This window comes from Gossypium raimondii, chromosome 8, assembly GCF_025698545.1.
Source record: "Gossypium raimondii isolate GPD5lz chromosome 8, ASM2569854v1, whole genome shotgun sequence".
NCBI classification, from domain to species: domain Eukaryota; kingdom Viridiplantae; phylum Streptophyta; class Magnoliopsida; order Malvales; family Malvaceae; genus Gossypium; species Gossypium raimondii.
Genome location: NC_068572.1, coordinates 28,512,253 through 28,531,996, shown reverse-complemented (window position 1 = coordinate 28,531,996; position 19,744 = coordinate 28,512,253). Strand labels below are relative to the sequence as shown.

The 19,744-nt window shown below is 31.7% G+C and overlaps 1 protein-coding gene across 1 annotated transcript; it reads left to right on the top strand.

Moving 5' to 3' along the window:
• The first annotated feature begins 4,178 nt into the window (after positions 1-4,178).
• On the top strand, positions 4,179-8,025 carry LOC105791147 (protein SGT1 homolog B). Its single transcript, XM_012619083.2, has 10 exons — positions 4,179-4,453; positions 4,554-4,623; positions 5,256-5,380; positions 5,512-5,644; positions 5,732-5,828; positions 5,944-6,009; positions 6,274-6,412; positions 7,055-7,140; positions 7,257-7,361; positions 7,674-8,025. Exons 1-10 carry the CDS (start codon positions 4,294-4,296, stop codon positions 7,779-7,781), a joined length of 1,089 nt encoding a protein of 362 aa, XP_012474537.1. The 5' UTR covers positions 4,179-4,293; the 3' UTR covers positions 7,782-8,025.
• The last annotated feature ends 11,719 nt before the right edge of the window (positions 8,026-19,744 follow it).

Below are 19,744 nucleotides of genomic sequence, written 5' to 3'. Positions count from 1 at the left end.
TTATGTAATAGTCACAACTATTCCTCATAGTGATAATTATGTATATGATCCTCATATTTGAGATCATCATTATCCCAACATTGTGAGTTGTATATTTTGATATAGTCAAACGTCTACCATAACAGGTTGTACTATAAATACTAATGTTGGATATACCATAATGTATGTAGTAGGATATGATTGATCAAGATAGGAGTTATCCCTCCTACATAATTGGAGTAATATCTTAGGCCACTTGATGAAGTAAGACTAGAAATGCATGGCCATGTTCAAATAAGTTGATATGAGATATCACACTTATTTGTTTAACATAACCTACTTAGAATATCAAGAAATATGATATTGGACTATACAAATGTGACTATACCATGACTTGTGTCCAGTTTAGATATAAAGGATAAAAGAATATGGTACATGAAAAATTTTATCATAGAATGGTTATGTCGAATCACGACTTCTTGTAACTTGGGTAGCAATGATGCATTGCTAGATGCCACTCATTACTTGTAACATTAGAAATTTTATAATATTACTACCAACATTACAAGAACCTACAGGGTCACACCTTATGGTTAAAGCAAATAGACTTCATGCCAATAGAATGGGTGTATACCTTCCTACATACAACTATGGTGGATTTTTATCATTGGAAGATGAGTATTATATGGCGGATAGTTTTGCCTGGTGGACAGTATCACCCATGGGATAACATCGCTTAGAGAACAGTATCGCCTGGCGAACAATGTTACCTGGGAGATATGATTCGCAACTTCTTTCCAGAGTTAATATTTGTGGAAGTTAGTATTCTTTTGGAAAGAATATAATTTCAATATCTTCCACGATTTTCTCTAAAAAGTAAAAGGGAATTATTCCGTATTTAATATACATGATATAATTAAAAGGAATCAGATTATGAAGGTGTGAGTAAGAAAATCAAACTAGGTCTAGTAGCCAAAAGTTTGTATACTCTCTAAAAAAAGTTCAAAAGAGTTTTCTGTTCGTGATTGGCTGGGTGGACTATGTAGAGGCCAAGACACTTTGTTGTCGCTAGGATTGACATCGTGTAAAGGATTTCAACCAACAACATTATTTGTCATTTTCAGTTTTAAAAGGTATATCATTAACCCTATTTCAACTCGATTCGTTCCTCATACATGGATCCGTGGTTGACGATCACTGGAATAATTTTTCTACTGTGCCACGGGGCATACCGACGATCCAATACCTTGTCCTAACAAACCTTTACACATTGCCATTGCTGAAGTTTGACCTTGCACACCCTAATTCCCATATTTAATGCCCTAGCAGACTACTCCGTGTTTAATGTTCCGTTGGACTATCTATGATGTCATAATGTCTTTTAGCTATGGTCTTACACAATTTAACCTGTATTTACCATCCTGACGGATCATCAAAGGATGCCATAGTGTCTCCCAGCTATGGTCTTAGTCCTTTTTACCATGATTCCATAGTGTCTTTTAGCTATAGTCTTACTCATTTATGTCATGATGCCATAGCGTCTTTCAGCTATGGTCTTAATCATTCTAGTCCTGATGTCATAGCATCTTTTAGCTATGGTCTTACTCATTTTAGGTGTATAGCCTCCAATCGGTCTCATGGCCTAGCCATGATATTGATTTACTATTCCCATTGCAATCCAACCGTTCCTTCGTTTGTCATTCTATACCTTGATGCTAGAACACCATAGTGTCTATCAGCCTCAGAGCTTCACTCATCACGAGTGCACATAGTATCACCGTATGGCGGTATCTAATAGAATCACCTGTTTTTTCCTTCTTAACTTCATCTAATCCGGACGGAGACCCTTTACCAAAGTTCATATGCAGTACATGAAATTTAATAATGGAACATTATGGATCATGCATACTGAACTAACAAGGCGGATGCTCATAAACTCATGCAGACTTCCAACATACTTGGTGTTTCTGAGTTGGAGTGTAGAAACTCACCTTGCTTTCTTGCCTTCTTAACTTAGCTTCTTCAATTACCAATGCCTCATTCATCCTTGCAGCTAAGCATCAGTTAATCTAAATGTGTTCAACCCTTAAGACCCAGATTTCACAATTACCAGAAAGTTTGAGTTTTCTTACTCTACTTATTTTCTTCAATCTACAAGTTCAGGGGGTTAAAAAAACTTACCAGCTCTCAATCTTTCTACTTCTAGACTCAAATCCGCACGATGGTTGCAACATGCAGAACTTCTTTCAACTATATCCTCTTCTTCTTTAAGGCAACTGAAGAAGACGATGCTTAGATAAAAAGTTTTGAGAAACAAAATTAAGAGGAACTTTGTTCCCGCACATACCTATATATATACTCCTTTGGCACGATCTCCACTGACTATTGCCGCCACTTGATCCTAATTATTATGTCTCCCACTTTGGAGCCAGCTAGTCATATCCTAACCGAACTAGGGTTGTGGTACAACTATTTGAATTTTGACCAATAAAATTTTCTATTCTCCCATCAGACCCAACAATTTACTATTCTTTTCAATTAAATCCTAACTCTCTAAAATCTCGAGTCAATTTAGGTAACCGGGTGGTACAGACACATTATGTTTTTCATCAAAGAATATGTCACTTAGTACGTAACTTTGTCACAAGTTACATTTTTCCACAGCATTACAACTTTCCAGGAAAGATATATTTATTCATTAAAAGTCTTTTTTGAAATTTATAATTATTCAAATAAATTTGTTTATATGCAAATAAAAAATAATTATTATTTAAAAATTATTTACACCACCGAATATAAATCTAAGTACCTATCTTTTGACATTGCATGTGTACATAAAGTTGAATTGATAAGTACACTTATCTAGCAAGCTAAGCACCCAAGTCTATGAAACAAATTATAAAGAAATTTCTATTTATATTATTTATACTTTATATGTTAGTAATGTGAGATTATTAACATTGCAAATAATTAACACTTATGCTATGTTTGGTTTCTTTGTAATGAAATAGAAGTGTAATGGAATAGAGTTGTAATGAAATAGAACTGTTTGGTTGAATAGAATGGAATAGAAGCGTAATAATATTATTGTGTTTGGTTGAATGGAATGATGTTGTAATAGCATAAAGAAAAAACTAAAATGACCATAGTACTATTAGCAAAATTATTTTTAGGTAGATGATTATTGTTATTATTATTAAATTTTAATAAGATTATTATTAAAAATAATTTAATAAAATAATAAATAATTTAATCATATTCTAATATAATTATTATTAAATATAATTTAATAAAAATAAAATATATAATTTAATAATATTTTAAATATTTTATTTTTATATTTTCTAAGTTCAAGTTTTAAAGGACTAATATGGAAATTATTATTATTTTATTCAATGTTATGGAATAGATATTCTTTGGTAAGACTAAAGAATAACTATTATGGAAAGACAAATAATAGGAAAGTAATAATTATTTAATTGAATTAGTATTACGTTTAACCAAATAAATGAATAATTTACCATTCAATAAATAAAGGAGAATCAATCAGGGTTTTAATATCAAAATCGAAGCTGTGGGTACCTTGGGGCTTAAGGTTATCCATACCTTAGGTTTCGCAGGAATAGTTTGATGGGAGAAGATGTACCGCCTTAGTTTTACAAAAACATAAAAAGCAAGAAATGAAGAAGAATAAAATGCGACCTATGAATTCATGATTAATGGTAACTCCTCTCAAAAGTTAAAACACAAACAACCAGTTAGGGGTTAGATTTTTGTTCAAAATTCAAATCCCTTTTAATGATTTACTTTGAAAAAGAGAAGTTAATTGCTCAACTTTTATTTTTGTGGTTAATTAGGTTATTTTGATTTTCCAAAAACATAAAAAAAGAAAATAACCCTTTTCTTCTTCATTTACTTGATATAAATATTTTATTTTTTAAAATAAATTATGATTTTTATAAAAATTATTTTTAGAAAAGATAAAAATACAAATGTAATATTTTAACTATAATTCATGGACTATATTAGTTATGAAATCTTTGAATTAGCGTGTCACGCTATTATTTTGTAAATGGATGAGTAGCTAAAATATAATAAATTAATAATATTAATGATTATTATATAATTTTTAAAAATTAGGCAATTTTAAAAACTATTTATATAGTTTAAAAGGAAATGGGTTTCATTAAATTTCCAAGGAAAAATATATTAAAATATCATCATAATATTAAGTCGTCGCCAGGGTCAATCTCATTCTCCCTCAGATCAATTTGAGTACTGTTTCTTGTTCTCTCTTCTCTGGCATCCCCTGCAATGGCGTCTGATCTTGAGACCAAAGCCAAAGAAGCCTTCATCGATGACCACTTCGAGCTTGCGCTCCATCTCTACTCTCAAGCCATCCAACTTAATCCTAAACACGCCGAGCTCTATGCTGACCGTGCTCAAGCCAACATCAAACTCAATAATCTCACTGGTATTTCCCTTATTTTCCCCATTCCATCTTGCTTTTATATAATTTCTTTTGAGTATTTAATTGTCTTCTTTTTTTTTTTTTTTTAATTTTGTTGGCGCAGAGGCTGTGGCGGATGCGAACAAAGCGATTGAGTTGGATCCTTCCATGTCTAAAGCTTATCTGCGTAAAGCGTTAGTATATTTTCCAAATGCCTACTTTTCTTTTCTTTAGCTTGATAATTTCACTGCTTTATTTATTTATCTCCTTTTGGCCTTGCACAATCTGCTAATTCCTGCATTAAAATCAGCTGATTCTATCACGCCTTTGATATAATTATTAAGGTTGTGTTTGGGAACTTGGATTTGATAAATAGGTTTGTTTTTGAAAAATAATGTAATTATGTAATAAAACACATGTAAATATAACATTGTTGAATATTTTTCAATTTCATGTTTTTGTTGGATGCCTATTTACTTTAGTGGTGAATTTGAAATGTCTAAAGATGTTCTTGAGCTTGAAATTCATGTTTTCATACCTTATAAATATATAATAATAATAATATTGGATTTAATTAATTTATACAATACGAGTACATTCAATTATTGCAAATTGTACAGAAAATGAAATCCAAATCTTCAAGTTCATGTTCCCAAATATAGCATAAAAGAATTCCCGAGTGGTTCAGAGTGGGATGAACATTATCAATACAAAATACTGATAATAGATAAAATAGTTAAATTAATATTTGCCTTTTCTTACCTAACACTAATGTTCATGTATCATGCATAACCCTTTATAACGATGTGTAAATCTATGCCTGCAGCACTGCCTGCATGAAGCTTGAAGAGTATCAAACTGCTAAGTCTGCGCTGGAGACTGGCGCTGCTTTGGCACCTGCAGAGTCAAGATTTTCCAAGTTGATAAAAGAATGTGAAGAGCGAATTGCAGGTATTGCCTTGAAGAGGGGTTTTTAGGAAGGGATAAATTTATCTACAATAATTGCCCATGCATCAGACATGTTCTTTACCTTAATAAAAATATCCATTATCTTACTAATGAATTTTTTTGTGGTCATTCAGAAGAAACTGGTGATGTATCAATGCAGATGCCAGAAGCATTGGCTAAAAATGATGTACCTGCAAAAGAAATTGAGCTGGACAAGGATCAGCCTAATCTAGAGATTGAGGCTGCACCTCCCAAACCAGCGTACAGGTTTGTGCTTATGCATGCACTTTTCTAATGTCACTGCTTTGTGCATTTGATGATATGTAGTTGATTTGGTTAAAAATATTTGTGCAGGCATGAATTTTACCAGAAACCAGAGGAAGTGGTTGTCACAATATTTGCTAAAGGAATACCGCATGATTGTGTTAAAGTAGATTATGGTGAACAAACAGTAAGTTGCTCATTGATTCCTCTGTATTTGTTTTACTTTTTGTGTCCCTGCCCTTGCGTGTTCAAAGTACTGTTTAGTTTTAGGCTAAAGATATGCTTTCTTTGTTGCTGTGCAGCTAAGTGTTGCTATCAATGCTCCTGGTAAGGAGGCATATCATTTCCAACCTCGATTATTTGCAAAGGTATCACATGAAATTCATGTTGTCAAGTTTCTGGCTTTTAAGAGTAATATGCTACATAAGTATGTCATTTTCTTTTGGGGAAAAGCCTCAAGAGTAGAAACTCTGTAGTTAATGCTGCAATAGTTGAATATATATATTTTATGTGTGGATTGCTTTTCTGTTCAATGTTGACAAACAGATTCTTGTTGAATCTTTTCCCATCTGATTGTATCTCCTGCTTAGATGCTTCTTTTTTCTTTGCGGTGTTTGCCTCTGTTTGAACAGATAATACCTGAGAAGTGCAGATATGATGTTTTGTCAACCAAAGTTGAGATTAGGCTAGCAAAATCTGTACCCATTCATTGGACATCTCTTGAATTCAGCAGGGAAGTTGCTATAACCCAAAGGGTTAATGTGTCTTCTGGTAAGTCGATCACTTTAGCATGGTGTCTTTATCGTAGCGGATACACATCCAAGCTACTTTTGCATGCCATACCGACTTGTCTGTTTCCTTTGTGAACCCTGTGTGGTTGGTACTGTGCAACATAGTAGTAGTTTAAAATTATATATTCACTGGTCTAAGATAAATTATCAACACCCTTTGCTGGTAAGTTCCACTTTAAAACCAAATTTTAGTTGCTAAGCTAGTGTTCTGAATATTTGATTTTTATGAAATTTTATAAGGTCCACTTGAATTATGTTAGTTGCAAATAAAATTTTCTGTATCTTACTTGCATTAAATAAATTTCATTTTCATTTGGTTTCAAACATTTCCATAGCTATTTGCTGTTCTGCAATATGGGGATCTTGAAGTGTAAAATGTGCAGTGGTATTTTTTGCCTGCATATCTATACCCATAAGTTATTGGGTTTTTCTACGTGGACGCTTTTATAACTGAGGTTCTTCTCTAGTTTTGTTTGGTTGGTTTCATCTTTGAATGCCCGTGCTAATTAGCTGTCTAATAATTCTGCTACATGAAGCTTGAAAATTTCTCCTATTGAATTATTTGGCAAGTACCAGATTGTTTTATGTGCTTTTGGTCATAAACTATTTCTTGCTTTTGTAGTTTCTGCAAGTCAACGACCATCATACCCATCCTCCAAACCACAAAGGGTAGATTGGGATAAAATTGAAGCTCAAGTAAAGAAGGAGGTACGTCGAGCAACAAGCTTTTTTTTTTTCCTTGTGTTTTTGGGAGGGACAACTTACCCCGTGGAAGTTGTGGGATATAATCATGATTAACATGTCTCTTTGTGGCTGCTTTGCAGGAGAAAGATGAAAAGCTAGATGGTGATGCGGCTTTGAACAAATTTTTCCGGGACATTTATAAGGATGCGGATGAAGACACAAGAAGGGCCATGCAAAAATCTTTTGTAAGATATTTTAATCCAAGAGATTATCTTCATTCTTCTCTGCAATATGCTAAACTCCAGGCATTGGATAAAGAAATTGATAGTGTGCGGTGACTATAGGGTTAAACTCCCTCCATTACTTTTCTACCCATTACAATGCAATACAAGTTCAATCATTATTCATGATTTACACGTTTCATAAGCGAATCCTACACATAAGAATGATAGGTATTGAAATATAATGGACAAAAAACTAAAGGACATGATCTCGAGCGTGGGTATAATGGTTCATCTGCTGTGTGCCTTCTGATTTTGTGGTGGTGTGCACTGTAGGTGGAGTCTAATGGGACAGTGCTATCAACAAATTGGAAAGAAGTTGGTGCAAAGAAGGTGGAAGGAAGTCCTCCTGATGGTATGGAAATGAAGAAGTGGGAGTACTGAGGACGATTGTAACTTGGACAGTAATTTTTGGTATGTGAATGTCATTTACTTTACTTCAATCTAATGAACGTGTTGCTTGAATGTTGAAAAAGGATTTCCTGTCGTTTATAAGCTTTGTTTAGGGTTTGATTGTGTAGTTTTTTGCTGCTAGTCTTTGTTGAGGCTATTTTTCTTTAAAATCTTGTCGTAAGCTGTGTTGGATGAAGGTTATGAATATAATGAAATGTTGGTGCATTAGATTTTAGCCCTTTCTTTTTAAAAAGCTTGAAATTGTCAATAATTGAATTCTCGTCATGCATGAACCTTGTAAACTTAACTGCTAAATTTTCATCACCCCACTTTTCCATTTCATATCCACCACATCCCCTAACAACCCGCAGGTCCTGGGCCCTTTCATCTCAAGCCTTTGCCTTTTTAAGGGCTGATTCAGGGCCTTCTTCGCAACAAAAACTTGATGTTGGCAAATTTTCAAACATGCGAATGCCATGGACAAAACCATATTTTTCTTAGTCAATGCAGAGAAAGAATCAGTGAAGAGTTGGTGATGTGAGTTTTGAATTTGGCGCAACTGAAACTCTTTTTTTCTAAAAAACAAAGTCAGTGTTTTAACAAATTTTATTATTTGTATAGATTTATAGTTTTTCTTTTTTTTTTAAAAGTAATTTTATACTATCTGAATTTTTTTTTATAATTTTATACTATCTGATATACTTTTAAAAAAATCAATTAAAGGACTAGACTGATGAAATCCAAGTTTGAGGACCAATTTGGACCAAAAAAAAAAATTCGGGATCAAGTTGAAAAAAATTATCAAATCAAGGATTAAATGTTGCTTTATCTCTAATCCAATCTATGAATCTAGTCTCGTGAATTGGGTGAGTTGAATTGTTTTGAATTGGTTAAATACAAGTTGTTAATGTTTTTTAGCCATTTCATATTCGAAGTACTTTTGGTTTCATGGTATCATATTTGGGTTTCTATTAGTTTTAAGTTTTTGTTATCGAATTTATCAATCAGGTTTTCCAAGTTAGGTTATTTCGATTGAGTCATTGAAATTTTTAAGCTTGACACTCGAGGTTGGGTCACTTCAAAATTTTTTAAAGTTATATCATGTTTAAGTAATTTTTGGTGGATCAGGTTGGACAGGTTTAGATCGTTGACCTTTTATATTCAATTTGAGTTGGTCAAGTTTAAATTAGGTTTAATTGAGTCGGCCCTTAGGGTTCAAGTCGGCTTTATTATATCTCTTTTTGCATGCCAAGTTTAGTGTAAATTTAAAATTTCTAACTATTTGTTTATATAAAAAAACTTGTAACTGTTCAATATATATTAATATAGATAATATTTGTATTGATATAAACTCAAATATAAGAGGATTCAAAATTTTAGATGCATAATAAGTACAATTATATTGATAAATTTAATAATTGGATTGTTGAAATATTAATTGTAAGGAAAATTATAGAAATGTATAAACTTTATATAGGTGGATCATTTAAGAAAAAAATCTTAGTTTACATAAAAGTTGTAGAAAATCAAGTCAACAAATTAATACTTTTAATTAAGGTAAACTACATAGAGGTCATCCAACTATGAAAAGTTACAAAATGATTACCCAACTATTCTTAATTGTTTTTTTAGTCATCCAATTATGAAAAGCTACAAAATGGTCATCCAATTATCCAATTTTGGCTTTTATGATCATCAACCGTCTAGTGTAAAAATGAAAACACCTAAAAATCTAAAATAGTTGGGTGACCAAAAAAAAAAATTGAATAATTGAGTAACCATTTTATAACTTTGGATGGTTGGGTAACCAAGAAAGAAATTTACTTTGGATGGTTGGGTAACCAAGAAAGAAATTTACTTATAGGTGTGTGATTATTTTGTATCTTTTTATAGTTGGGTGACAAAAACAAAAACATAGTTAGATGACTACTAGTTTAATTTATCCATTTAATTAATCAAAATAATATTTTAAATTTAATAATAAGTTAATTTCCCAAAAATATACAAAAACCATCATTTTCGTTCTTTCCAATTCAAATAATCAAAATTCATTTTAATACATTTTAAATCATATTGAAAACATTTTAAAAGAGTCTCTAGATGTCCAAAGGTGTTTGAAATCGAGTATAAGTCTCCGGGTTTGAAACAACTCAAAACATGGGAAGGGCTCTGTTCTTGTAACACCCTATACCCAACTAGATTGTCAGATCCGAGCTATAAGGTGCCATATTCATTACTAGAGTGATTTGTCGTAAATTGATATGTCAAATTAGGCTTTCCCGTTATACTTAAAGAGCTAGTTTTTGAGCAAATTAGTGTCATTTTTGTAGTTTAGCGTAGTTTTTAGATTTTCTATTTAATAAGTGTTTAATGTGTTTTTGTACTCATTTTGAGACCTAAATTGGCCAAATGCGCCATTTGGACCCTAACGATTGATTGAGTATTGTAATAACTCAACGGCGGTCGATTTCGAGTGAAAACATCGCCAAGGAGGGGGTATCACGATACCCTCAATAGTCCTAAAATGAAGAGAAGATTGAAGACCACTTACAGTGGTATCACGATACCCAGCCTTTAAAAGGAACCCCCATTTTGAAATTACCAATGGTATCACGTTATCCAAGCCATAGGTATCGCAATATCACTATCGTGAGGGGACAAAAATTGATGTCAACAGTAGTCCTTGTTTAATTGAGGCACCAATCAAAAAGACATGTTGAAGGGCATTTTGGTTAAGAAAAAAGGGGTCAGAATTGTTGCTAAAAAGAGTTAAAAATTCGCTGAAGAGAGAGATGAGACATTAGACACAAGTTTTAGGATAGTTTTCCTTAGTTTTTGTCTTTACTTTCTTTAGGATTTAGTCTTCTCCATAGCTTCTTAGAGTTTTAATTTTATACAATTTCCTTGCTTTCTTAGTGCTAGTTAAATTAGTTAAAATTGCAACTTAGGTTTATTTGCATGTTTAGTATTTCAAACTTGGTTGTAATCACATTTTAGTCTTTAGTTTAATGCTATTTAAATTTTCTTTCCTTTCATCTATCAAAAATCTTAACTTTAGTGTTCTTGGTAATTTGTTTTGCTGCTAGTTGTTTGCCTTTACCTTTTTCCAAGTAAAAATCCAAACTTTTATCTTTTTAATGAGTTTTATGTTAATGGCTTCTTTAGTTGTTTCTTTGATGTTTTCTAGATTTAATATGGTAATGAGTAACTAAATCTTAGAGGGTTGGTTAATGGAGATGTGGGTAAACTAATTTTTGGGTTAGGGACTAAATTGAATGAACCTCAAAACTCAGGATTGATGTTCCTAAGGGTAAATCAAGATAAGTGAGATTGAGAGGTAATCTTATTGCGCACCAATTCATTAGTCTCGGGTTATTCAGTGAGTTCGAGAGATAAACTGAACTAATTTGTCTAATTTGATAAAGTTGAGATCGAGAGGTAAAATGGTGTCACTTTTAGAGTTTAAGCAATTTAGATCCCTAATTCGATTATTAGTGAACCACATTGAAGTCAACCAACCATCGTTTGTTATTGACTTGATAGTTTTATAACTTTGCATGCTTTACAATTTTGTCCTTTTGTTAATTAGTTTAATTACTCTCAATTTCATGGCTTGTCGTGCTATTCTATCTAGTGAGTAGTTGTTTAAACTCTTTATTTGCATGTTTTTAGCTAGAATTCACTCAATCGTTGACTCATGTGGGTTTGATCCTTAGAGTACTCTTATACCCCGTTGTACAAATTATATTACAACTAACTTGTTCGTTGGAAATCAAGTTTGGAAAACACAACGGAAAATAGATTTAGGGAAAAACCAAAATTTTAAAAAAAATTCCAAAACAAGAACTTGGTTGCGATATCTAAAGTATAAACACTTAAATCAAAATTTTACATTTTTGATTCGTCTAGGATGAACACTTCGGTCGAGTAGTCTTCTTCACTATCCTCAAGCTCACGTCTGTCAAGTGTGGACTCTCTTTGAAACAAAAATTTTTTCACAAAAATTACTACTGAGGTAATTTTGCAATTTCTCCAAACTTTTGGGTTAAGTTGTAAATAAGAAAAATATCTCTAGAAATTTTCTGAAATAACCTCTTCAGGGAATTTTCTCTCTACAACTTTCTCTTTAATTCAAGTGTATGAAAAATAATGATCCAAGGCTTTCTTTATATAGGAAGAGTTTAGAGAGTTCAATTATGATTAAACTTAATCACTTTGATATTAAATTAATAGAATATTTATCTACAAGATAAATATTAAATTAAATTAAATATTAAATTTATTAAAATAATATTATATTTTGAATTGTTAATCTGAAATCAAATCCCTGGTAGAGCCTTAGTAGGAGTGTAATTCTTCCACTACTCAATCACCGAAAAACAACAACCATCGACCATTTGCCAGCCACTGGAATGTCGTCGTCGTAGTCACCGATACCTCAAGCTGATTCAGTTGCTGCCAGTTCGGTCTAGGCTAGTGATGGCCTGACCAGTCCGGTCCAGTCACCGGTTGGATTGTCGGTCTAGTTTCACATATCAGGCCTGGTTCGACCTGTTTTTGGGTCTTGGTCTCGGTTTTGGGTTCCCTAGACCAATTTAGAATTTCAGGTCCAATTTTCAAGTTCAATTACCCATTGAGCCAATTGTCTAACTTAAAAATTAATTTCTAAAAATATTATATTAAATTAATTAATTTGATTAATTTAATTTTACTTGATCAAAATTAATTTTTCCAAAAATCTCTTAGATTTTCCAAATTAATTTTTCAAGAAAATCCTTTAATCAAATTCTCTAGTTGAAAAATTCTTACGACCGCCTAATTTAATTCTACATCGAATAAATCGACTCAATTAAATTATTTCCAAAGTCGTAGAATTTTCTTTTGATTCAAATACAGTCCGATCAAGCTTTTGTTGAGCTAGTGGAGGGACCAATCAGACATATAGAATTAGGCTCTAGTAATTGCAATTATGTCCAAAAGCATTGTTCCGATAAATCAAAATTACTTAATCATGGAGTCAGTCTACAAGAAGTACCATGATTGAAAACTCCTTATTGTATACTCTTTACGAAAGCAATTCACCCAACTGCTTTGTCTAATGACCTCGTCATGTATGTGTTACCCTCATATGAAATCATTGATTCCTTTGAGTTATATCCGTTCACTCAATACAATCCTATTTTATCTCATTGTCACCATTGTGTCTTCTTAATGATTAATATGACCACTGTCAACAAATGGCTGTGATAAATTGCTTGTTCGAGAACAAGTATCCTATTGCCACGTTCTATATTTATCAATCCACACATTGAACGAACCATGTCAAACAAGGTTTTATTCTTTTTCTCAACTATGCTATTATGCTGTAAAGTGCCCGGCACAGCCAATTGGGATAAAATGTCATTCTCTATGAGGTATCCTAAGAACTCGTCGGACAAGTATTCCCCACCTTGGTCAGACCAAAGATTCTTTATAGATAAACCTAATTGTTTTTCCACTTTCGCACGAAACTCTCGAAATTTATCAAATATTTCACTTTTGCGGTGCATTAGATAAACATATCCATATCGAGAATAGTTATCAATGAAAGTCACATATTAATTGTAACCTTTTCAGGAACTAATTAAAGCCATCAATGAAATGTACCCATATTGTAGTAAACATATGATTGTTTTCTATTTATTTGAACGATGAATAAATCAATAAGGTTAATTTCACATTTCACTATTATGTCTTTTATATTTTCCGTCTTTTATATTTTGCATGCATAGTGAAATTGTGATAAACAAATATTAGCTCATTGATTGTCTAAAGTTCAAACTGAAGATAAGTGGCATTGTGAAAAATATTTACATTGCGAGAAAGACAACTTACTTCAGTAGAAAATCTAAACGAGTCCGTAATCCCATAAAAGAATCAAAGTGGGCATTTAATTCAAATGTTTAGAATGATTATTATGTCTTCTACAATTCCAATTGAGGAGATGGCTAGTCTTGGCTATCAGAGTAGTTGACTCCACGATAGAGACATAGATGTATTCATTAGTAAAATGATGCATCGGACTGGAACCAAAATGAATTAATTCTGAATCCGTTTGTGAATTAATTTACTTGTGATGTTCATGGTGTGATTTACCTAAATCTTGAGTTAGTCATTGACCATGTGTATACAACTCATGTGCTTTGATATAAGTGAAGGCTTATGCTCTAAAGATGATCGGGCCCATAACTGGTATGTTGGGTACATGACTTGTGTATGAAATGACTTTACTAGCAACAGTGGAATTTATAGCTCAATTAAAGAGTTAATGATATCTTTTCATTGGCATTGTGTGGATTGATAAATATGGAACGTGGCCACAGGTTGCTTGTTCTCAAACGAGCAATTTATCACAGTCATTTGTTGACAATGATCATATTAATCATTAAGAAGACACAATGGTGACAATAAGATAAAATAAGATTGTATTGAGTGAACGGATTTAATCAAAGGAATCAAGGATATCATATGAGGGTAACACACACATGACGAGGTCATTGGACAAAGCAGTTGGATGAATTGCTTTCATAAAGAGTATACAATAAGGAGTTTTCAATCATGGTACTTTTTGTGGACTGACTCCATGATTAAGTAATTGCGAATTATCGGAACGATGCTTCTGGACATAATTGCAATCACTAGAGCCTAATTGTATATGTCCGATTGGTCCCTCAGCTAGCTCAACAAAAGCTCGATCGGATTGCATTTGAATTAGAAGAAAATTCTACGATTTTGGGAATAATTTAATTGAGTTGATTTATTTGATGTAGAATTAAATTAGGTGGTCGTAAGAATATTTCAACTAGAGAATTTGATTAAAGAATTTTTTTGAAAACTTAATTTGGAAAATCTAAGTGATTTTTGAAAAAATTAATTTTAATCAAGTAAAATTAAATTAATCAAATTAATTAAAATTAATATAATATTTTTAGAAGTTAATTTTCAAGTCAGACAATTGACCCATTGGGTAATTGAATTTGATAATTGGACTTGAGATCGTAAATTGAGCACGAGAGCCTAAAATTGAGACAAGACCCAAAATTTGGTCAAACCGGGCCCGATATGTGAAACTGGGCCGACGGTCCAACCAGTGGCTAGACCGAACAAGTCGGGTCGTCATTGACCCGAACCGAAATTACAACAGCCGAATTGGCTCGGGATGTCGTAAGGGTGTCGCACTTGCATCACTAGATATGGCGGTGCTGACAGCTGCATTGGCGGTGTCCCAGTGGCCGGTGATAGTTGGTCTTTGATGGTTGAGCAGAAGAAGAGTTACACTCCTACTGGGACTTTACTAGAGAATTTAATTTCAGATTAATTATTACAAAAATAATAATATTTTAATAGTTTAATATTTAATTTAATTTAATACTTATATTAATAGTATTTTATTAATTTAATATTAAAGTGATTATCTTAATATTAAATTAAATTTAATGTTTATCTATAATATTAATTTAATTTAATGTTTATCTTGTAGATAAACATTCTATTATTTTAATAAGATTTAATATTAAAGTGATTAAGTTTAATAATAGTTGAACTTTCTAAACTCTCATTATATAAAGAGAGTCTTGGGTCATTATTTACACACACTTGAGTTCAAGAGAAAGTTGTAGAGAAAAAATTCTCTGAAGAGATTATTCTAGAAAATTTCTAGAGATATTTTTTTTGATTTACAACTTGACCCAAAAGTTTAGAGAAATTGCAAAATTAACCCACTGTTAATTTTTGTGAAAAATTTTCTGATTCGAAACGAGCCCACACTAAGCAGACGTGAGCTTGAGGTTAGCAGAGAAGACTGCTCGGTCGAAGCACTTCTCCTAGACAAATCGAAAAGGTACAATTTTGATTAAATGTTTATTACTTTAGATATCACAACCAAGATCTTATTTTTGAAAAATTTTAACTCTAGGTTTTCCCTAAATTTATTTTCTGCTATGTTTTTCAAACCTGTTTTCCCAACAGTCACGACATCAGGGGGTTCCTTATCGCGATGTAACATACTGTCCAGGTCTTGTCTCAATGACCCATGCTCGACATCGTGTCGTGGCATGGTGACCTAATCTCATCGTGACGACATACACCCGACATTGCGACTTGACATTTTATTTTTGCAATTCCCAAACAAAACTTTAGCCTGCACCTTTCAAACAAATCTTCAAGCACATCCAACCACATTTACAGCTAAAACATGCAACCTGTATACCTCAAACATAAACAAAATATATTGATCAATGGCGTACCAATTCATTCCCAACCTTTAACACACATACCTATTTACCTAAGTCATTGGCATTTACAACATTTCATACCATTTCCAACATAATTGAATCCATTTACATATTATATTCTATTAACAAATTTCACACATCAACCTTTACAAATCAAGGTATATACCTTACTTGACACCAAAACAAAACTTATACAAACTTTATTTAGTCGAGGATTGATTCTGGGATGCTGGATCAATAATTTGATCTATCAAGAAGCTTTATACCTACGCATGTAGAAAATAAATTGTACGCTGAGAAAACATACTTAGTGGTATTTCTATGATTCAAACCAAACCAAAACAAAATTTAAAGCATATACATACATTCAACCTAATTGAAATTCATAGAACAATCTTATATAAGTTCATACCAACAACTTATAGTACAATATAGGCATGCAAAGCATCATTTGAACATATCAACTTACCAAATACCATTCCTATCACATGATACCTAACCAATTCATAATGCCATTACATGTACCATTCTTATTCATTTCCTAACATCAATATTCACATATGTAGATATTCGATTTCATTTAAGCATTTCAACTACTCTCGAGCCTATTGACTTTTTCTTATTTATTTGGCCCCCCAGGACTCGTTTATTTATTTATTTATTTCACATGTTGTCACATATTTCATTTCAATTCCATTTTTCTATTTACATATAATTTAATCAATTCTCAAGTTTATAACCTTATTAACCAGACATGGATTCAGAACAGATACACGTATTTGTCACACTGGGTTGCTCGACAACGATGATGCTATACATGTACATAATACTATGTCGGATTGCTTGACAACGAAGGTTTTCTCAATCTGAAAAATTCGTCACCCCGGATTGCTCAAAAATGATGACTCTATGTTAATAATCTACCACCTTGAGTTGCCTAGAAAAGATGGTTTTCAATCAATAATCTGACCCTATGGTATGCTAACTATACCCGACTCGGTTCGAATAGCTAATAGGGTAACCAAATTTTTGAATTCATTATAAACAGTTCAAATAATACTTTATCATATCTAATTAGTCATCGATTCATCATATAATACATTTTTCAACTCAATTTCATACCAATTATCAATTATCAATCAAATCATAAAATTTATATTCTATTCAATTTAGTCCCTATCTCGATAATCAATTTCAATCAAAGAAATTTAATTAAAAAATTCAATAACAACTCACCTCAACACCATATAATGCAAAATGACATACATTTGTAGAAAATAATTGACTCCTGAATCATAAAAATACAAACCAAATTTTTGAGCTATTCATCGTTGACTTTCGATTTCTCTTTTCCTCTCGACAGTTCTATGTCAACGTTAGCTAAATAAAATCATAAAACATATAATATTATCAATTTCCATTCAAATCAGAACTAATCACAAAATCAAGCATATTTTACAATTTATTAAATTTAGTCCCTAAATTCAGGACAAACATAACTTTCAATCCAAAGCTTCGAATTGAAATCCATTTTCACAATTACTCATTAGGGGTCCACAATTACACCTACCTTATCAACATTTAGAGGAAACTATTTAGGACTCAATTCCTCTTGCTAAGGGAAAAACCTCATCAAAGAAGCATTATCATCATCACCCCTGAAGCAACTATTTCTTCTCTTCAGAACCCAACTAGTAACAAAAGTAGATATTCAAGAAGATTCACCCTTTCATGAAATGATATACCCCTAAATGAGGATGTGTCAATATGAAATTCTCACGTTGGTTCTCACCGCAAGAAAAAAAATATTAGGCCTCTTAGGAGTATGATCTAGAGAAAACCCACTTTGCTCAAGTCCACTTTCCCAGATCATCGTGGAGTGGTCTATATTATCTCTTAGCAAGATGGTGAACTCATTGCAAATAAAAAAAGAACATTGTCGAAACCATTTTTAACAAAAATTTAGTTGTCAACTTAAAAAAAAAAAACAAAAATTGGGAGTCGCCACCAATCTTTTATTGAGGTGTGATTGGATCACCTAAAAAATAGCTTTGGTCTACGAGGTTTAGAAAAATGGATCCTGGAGTCGGTTATGTACGAGGATGGATTAGCACCCTCGTAACGCCCAAAATTGGTACCTAGTTAATTAATTAGTGTCTTAATGTCGAAAATTTAAAAATATGATCCTTAATAAAAACTTAAAAACGTCACTTATTAAGACTCTTATCATTTCGGAGAAAGAAAATGTCACACCCAATGCGTTAGGGCACGACATTCTAATTTCTCAAAAATGAATTAGTCCAAAATACTCGTGTAATAAAATTTAAAAGAATATTCGTTTGTTTAAGATTTATAAAGAAATCGCGGCCCAATACGTTAGGGCACAATTTCTCAAAACCCTAAACTTGGAATATTTCCTTTGTTATTATTATTTTTTTTAAAAATCATTGTCTCGAGAAATCAATACATCACATCCAATACGTTAGGACACAACATATTAAATCCCAACAACAAGCTTTTTCGTTTTATTTTGATGAAAGAGTAATTCTCGATATTTAGATTTAACGAAGAAAATTGGAACCCAATACGTTAGGGCTCAATTCTATTGAAAATCCTAAATACGAGTATTATCTCTATTTTGAAAATTTCTATTTTTAAATTCGAGTAAAGAGATGATATAATGTTATAATGAATGTATGTACAAATGTTGCCATAACAAAACCAATAATTGCATAGAAATAATATAAACAAATAAATAAACGAAATTAATATATATAAAAAAACAATAGTCCATGACATGCAAAGTATCAAATGAAAAAAAATGTAAACACAATTAAATAGCTAATGAAGAAGGCAAACAAAATAAATAAAGAATAGAAGATATATAATATACACATTGAAATTATGAAGATTAAAATGTACATATGATTTACATATAAAATTTGGGTTAAAACTTATATATATAAAATACATAATGCATTTATGGAAACAAAAAAATATGTGTTAAAAATATAAGTAGGTAGTTAAACATTTTGAAAATAAATACAAAAATAGATATATACGTGGATATATATATATAAATATAAAAGAATATTCATTGAAATAAATAAATATGTATACAGTACATATAAAATATATATGTATATATAGATTAAAATAATTAAATAATATCTACATTACCAAAATTAATTAAATGAAAAGAATATGTGTATATATATAAATATGAGAAAATATTAGTTTAAAAAATATAAATATGTACATAAAAAATAAATATACATATATATTAAAAAATAATTACATATGAAAATTATAAAATAAAAATAATAATTACATTATTAAAATTATTTAGTCTTAAGAAAATATATAAAAAACTAAATTGAACTGCAAATAAAAAACTGGGTAAATCTGCAAATAAATAAAGCCCAAAGGACCGTATTGAACGCGCGAATAATATGGAGGGACCGGAAGGGCAATTTTCCCTTTTCCTTTAAACGGCATCGTTCCATAGAGACCAAATTGAAATTGAAAATAACTTAAAGGTGAATTTTAAAAATAAAATAAACTTAATTGTAAAAATATTAAAAGGCGGAGGGGCTAAAAGTGCAATTTGCCCCTCCGCTCAAAAACACGCGGATCATAGGCCGGGTCGGGTCGGCCTCTGCCCCAAAACGACGCCGTTTT

What these genes read in the sequence shown, in the direction of transcription:
- LOC105791147 (XM_012619083.2), top strand. Translation starts at nt 4,294, where the DNA reads ATGGCGTCTGATCTTGAGACCAAAGCCAAAGAAGCCTTCATCGATGAC. An exon ending in CCTCCCAAACCAGCGTACAG is followed by an intron (nt 5,645 to 5,731) that starts GTTTGTGCTTAT and finishes ATATTTGTGCAG; the next exon opens with GCATGAATTTTACCAGAAAC. An exon ending in AAGCTCAAGTAAAGAAGGAG is followed by an intron (nt 7,141 to 7,256) that starts GTACGTCGAGCA and finishes GCTGCTTTGCAG; the next exon opens with GAGAAAGATGAAAAGCTAGA.